Source organism: Saccostrea echinata, unplaced genomic scaffold (assembly GCF_033153115.1).
Source record: "Saccostrea echinata isolate AGI-Se365-2 ecotype Australia unplaced genomic scaffold, CSIRO_AGI_Sech_v1 ptg000033l, whole genome shotgun sequence".
Taxonomy (NCBI): Eukaryota; Metazoa; Mollusca; class Bivalvia; order Ostreida; family Ostreidae; genus Saccostrea; species Saccostrea echinata.
This window is the reverse complement of record NW_026889782.1, coordinates 34,089,857-34,094,922: the sequence shown is the minus strand read 5'-3', so window position 1 is coordinate 34,094,922 and position 5,066 is coordinate 34,089,857. Positions and strand designations below refer to the sequence as shown.

Genomic DNA, 5,066 nt, shown 5'->3' with positions numbered 1-5,066 from the left:
CATTTGACCATTCTGGGTTTATACGGAGATTTTCCTACTCTTAATTTATATTCTCCGTGGAACTCGTAAATGTACCTACTTTGATTTTGGAAATTTGCAAATTATTTTGCTAAACAAATTGTTGATTGTACAAACAAGTAATCCGAGGTTGATTTTAAAAAGATACATGAGTTTCTGATTGACAGCATCTATGAAGTTTTTGGAGATCAAGTCTTCCAACAATAAGTCGGAATTCCACCCGTTTATTAAAATACATATCTTTTTATGCTTCCTCTTTCCAGCAAAAATTAAATGAACAGTAACCTAGAAAACTATAACTTAACACATGTATGCTTTGAAATTGTTGTTTATTAAGGCTTGATAGATTTCAAGGTAGTATATACAAAAACCAGAATTTGACAAGCAAACACCTGTTTGAGACCAAGTAAAAATTACATGCATTAGCAAAATGTACAAGTCTAAACTTACAAACATGTATATTAGAAGTTTGGTAACTTTAACCAATTGCAAACACAAGAAGTGGTATAATACATCAAAATTACAATATTCCAAAATATTTGTATGGAAACAGACATGACAAGAAAAATCATTGTAAGTGGCAGAAGGTGAGGTCCAAAGGCTCAAAAAGTTGAGGAGATTTGCTGAAACTACCCCACCAGAAGCCACGCAGGGACATGAAACAAGGTCTCAACCGGTTATGCTCAAACGCAAAGGATATCACAAGCAATCAAATAATCTGTCCTAAATCTTCCTTCAAATTCTTACTAATGACTAGAAGGAAGTTTTGACTAATGACTAGATCAGGTAAACTCTAAGGAAGAAAACAAAAACTGTGCACTGAGGTATTATATACATTAAGTTACTAGCCCCAAGCAAGTAACAAGTCATTATACAGTTAACTTAAAATGGGGGAATTGTGATGTTTTATAGTCTTTCATGTTCCAAACAAGGAAAGTTGCTGGCCCCAGCAAGCAACTTTCAGATCACAAATGTCAGGCAACAAAAATGAAAAACTGGTTCCATACCCTACAGGAAACAGAATAATCTTCTAACAGATGAAATAAATGAAAGCTACCAGCCCAAGCAGGTAACTTGGCATTTTAGTAAAACAGGTTATATATATATGGGTAAGCAGGGGAAAACTCATTGTCATGGTACAATTTGTGGTAATCCTTACAAATTAGAGCGGATATACTTTAAGAAAGCATTTGAATGCCACCTACCCATTGACCTAATTTGGGCATCAGATAGGCCTTTCTCTGCTGCTACAGTAGCAGCCCCGATACGAAAACTATGGCCTTTATAACGTGTACTATCCAAATTACAAAGGCGTAAGCAACTCTGCAAAGTTCTGTCAAAAGTGGTACGCAGGATTGATGATCCTGTATTGGAAACAAACATTGGGCCTTGACAATTAGGTCTAACTTTCAAATAATCAGTGGTTGCTGATATAGCTGAAATTTTACAATCACCATGAGCAAAGGAGATGACCTTTGGTACACCATCAAAGTTATGTTTGAATTTTTTGAAACACACATGTATAGCAGTAATTTTACCTTTAACGGAGGAAATTGTTACATCTGCTAATTGTACTACATCACTAGCTTTTTCTGGGGCCGCACATATCAGCTCTCCTGTTCTAGCAAATGATGAAAATGCAAACAAAAATAATGCTTTGAACAATGTTGTGTATACTTATTGTTAATAACGTCTGGGATAATGTCAAGAAGACGATTCAGTATATTCGTCGTAATAGGTAAACGAATATCAAATGTATTGCCTAGTCGATAAGACCCTGCCACTAGCTTTTGAATGAAAAATGAAAGAGTTGGATCTTCAAAGTTCAACATCTTATGAACATAAGCTATTGCAGACAAATATGTTGAAATTGTTCTGGGAGAGAAGGTTTCTTGAAACAAATATGACACAAAAAGAGCAACTGTAGTTACACTCAATGGAACAGTGTTGGGTATCTTAAAGGACACACAGAAAGTATCAAATGTTGTCCATGCTCTTTTGTAAGTAAGTTTTGTAGAAGGGGCTAATGCAGCTGAGGCCAATTTTGCAATGTTGTCCAAAAGTTGTTTGGCATCAGTTCTTCCGGAATTGCTGACGGCTCTTTTCGTGCATCTGGTGCCAAATGTAGAAACTCTTTTACCTGCAACAGAGAAAGACTATCTGCTAGAACATTATTCTTGCCCGGTATATGCTTAGCGTGGAAATTGATATTATGTTTCAAACACGTGAGCACAAGATGTCTAACCATCTGCATGACCCTATTGTCCTTACTTGACTGTTTATTGATGACAGAAACTAATGCTTCATTGTCCGTAAAAAATAAGAGTGATTTGCCAACAAATCTCCCCACATACACACTGCTAGCACAATTGGATAGAATTCTAGTGTCATGATATTTAAATTTCTCCATTGCTCTGGGAAAGAACCAAAAAACCATCTTGAATTGTAAATTCCTGAAAAACCTTTGGATTTCGCTGCATCAGTAAACAACTTCATGGAGTTACTTGATAAAAATTGTTCTTCTAAAAACATAGTTTTGCCATTATAACTCCTAAGAAATGCAAGCCACATAGCCATATCTTCCTTATACTCTTTATGCACTGTTAAGAATTTTTGCTCTTCTGAAACACCTAATAGCAAATTTATCATACGTCTTAAAAAGGCCCTCCCTGGTAGTATGACTGAGCAAGCAAAGTTCAAAACTCCTATAAGTGACTGCATTTCTTTTACCTTACATTTTTCTATGTTTTGAAACTTAGACAACAAGCCTATACATTTTTCAATTTTGTCACTTGGCAAACGGGTCTCCTTAAGTCTAATGTCAATTGTTATACCAACAAATTCAATGACCTGAGTAGGAAGAACAGTTTTATCTGCAGCTAACGGAATGCCTATATCTCCACATATTTCAAGAAATTCTTTAAATTTTTCCAATGCTAAAGTCTTGGACTTTTCAATAAAAAGAAAATCATCTAAAATGTGAACAACAGCTGCAACACCTAACTTGTGGACTACAATCCACCCAATGGCAGTACTAAACTCTTCAAAAATTTTGCAGCTAGTGCGACAACCCATTGGTAAACATCTGTCATAAAAATAATTGCCTTCCCAATGAAAACCTAATAACTCATAATCATTCGGGGAAACAGGTAAAATGCGAAAAGCTGATCTTTTGTCTGTTTTACAACAAAAAGCACCCTCACCAATAGCCTTGATATGTGAAATAGCCTCACTAATTCCAGAATAATGAACAGCTGCTGCCTCATCAGATATTCCCGCATTTACTGAGCCTTCTTTTCTATTAGGATAAGATAAATGGTGTATCATTCGATGCTGATTCGGCACTTTCTTAGGAACAATACCTAAGGGGGAAATTTTCATATTAGTAAAGGGTGGTTGACTAAAATTAAAGGACCCTTGATGCGACCAGCACTTAATTCCTTGGAAATTTTATCAGAAACAACGTTAGGATGTTCTAATGCAGATTTGAGGTTAGGACTGAATTGATGCCCCCTTTCCCCTGTAAATTCTAGACTGAAACCATTTTTGAAACCATTTATCAAGTACTGTGCTTTATTATTGTCATACCCTTCTAAATAATGTTCTAATCTGTGGATTTTGATGGGGGTGGGAAGATAGTTAATCTTTTTTCTCGGCTGATTGTGAAGAGCTAGGTTTTGTGTATGTTTGTCTTTTGTTGTAATTTGCTCTGTCATTATTTTTCCAACATTGGGATTTTGGGTGGTCTTTGTAGCAAGCTGCACAGATGTGAGGGAATTTGCATTCCGAGTGGCATGATTTTCCTTCATTGAACCTGAAGCAGTACTCACGAAAGGGCTGCTTCCGAAAAGAACCTACACTACCTTGGGAACCTCCCAGTTTTTTCACAAGGGCCCTAATGTAGAGCACTTGATCTATTTGTCTCCAGGACAAGGTATTGTCCGCCTGCTTAGCCTTTCTGAAATTGATATCATAGTGGTACCAGTCCCCCCCCCCCCATCTTTTTTGCAACGACCTGATCAAATCCATGTAAATGGCTAAATCCTCATGTAGATTAACCTCAGTTTTGTTAAAGTGTCTGAGGACTGATGCATAAATACTAAAAGCATCAGTCCAAGTTTCAATGGTAAGAAACTTCTTCTTCTTACCCGCACTCAGACCTACTCTTCCTTTGTTTTTTACCGCTAGGTGAAAATCTAAAAACTCTAAATCAGAAGGGGGATCTAGCACATCTGACATTTCAATGAATTCATTAGCACAAATTTTTTCTATGATTTTCGTAGATACCTTGGTGTATAAGGGCCTGCCTAGTGGTTTGTACATGTCATTATCAAAACTATCTGAAATTACAGAATTCCTATATGAACCTGGGATTGATGAGGCAGGTAGTTCTACAACATCCTCTTGGGGTTGCTCTATCGGAGTCTCCTTAGATGCGGTTTCCTTTGTGGCGTTTGATGCTGTTGTTTTTCCTGGCAGTGTTTCTGTGGAAGTAGATTTGGCATTGTCACTCAGAGAAGTAGAGTCAGTGGTAGGAGTCTTCAGCAAAATACCTGCTTTTTGAAGCTCCGCAAGGACAGTCACAGTCACATTTTGAGTTATGTCAAGTACCATTTGGCTTTCTTCTGTCCCTGTTTTTCTCCTCTTTGCAGGCCTTTCCTCCTTGTCCTTTGTTCTTTGGGCCTTCCTCATTTTGCAGCTTCCAAATAAGACTGTAAAAAATATATCTAAAGTTACTAGTATGCCACAGGCCATGAAATGACCCTTGATTTATATCATGCCAAAATACATGGCTGAAATCATACCCCATATATACGCATAATTTATACTGTTTGAAATGCAAGAAGCAAAGCATTACAGCTATGTATTTGGCAAGATAAAATCGATGCTCATATGGTACCGTTATACAAAATTCATGGTCATTACATAGCTTATCAGGTTAATTGATATGATAATAAACCAAAGTACATGGCTTATAAAGTTAATAATATAATAAACCAAAATACATGGCTTAAAAAGTTAATAATATAATAAACCAAAATACATGG

At 36.5% G+C, this 5,066-nt stretch overlaps 1 protein-coding gene across 1 annotated transcript; it reads right to left on the bottom strand.

Annotated features, from left to right (window-relative positions):
• Positions 1-787: 787 nt before the first annotated feature.
• On the bottom strand, positions 788-4,836 carry LOC133199217 (uncharacterized). Its single transcript, XM_061335057.1, has 2 exons — positions 4,386-4,836; positions 788-2,158 (listed from the first exon to the last, which is right to left on the bottom strand). The coding sequence occupies exons 1-2, from the start codon at positions 4,771-4,773 to the stop codon at positions 1,626-1,628; spliced, it is 921 nt and encodes a 306-aa protein (XP_061191041.1). The 5' UTR covers positions 4,774-4,836; the 3' UTR covers positions 788-1,625.
• Positions 4,837-5,066: the final 230 nt, after the last annotated feature.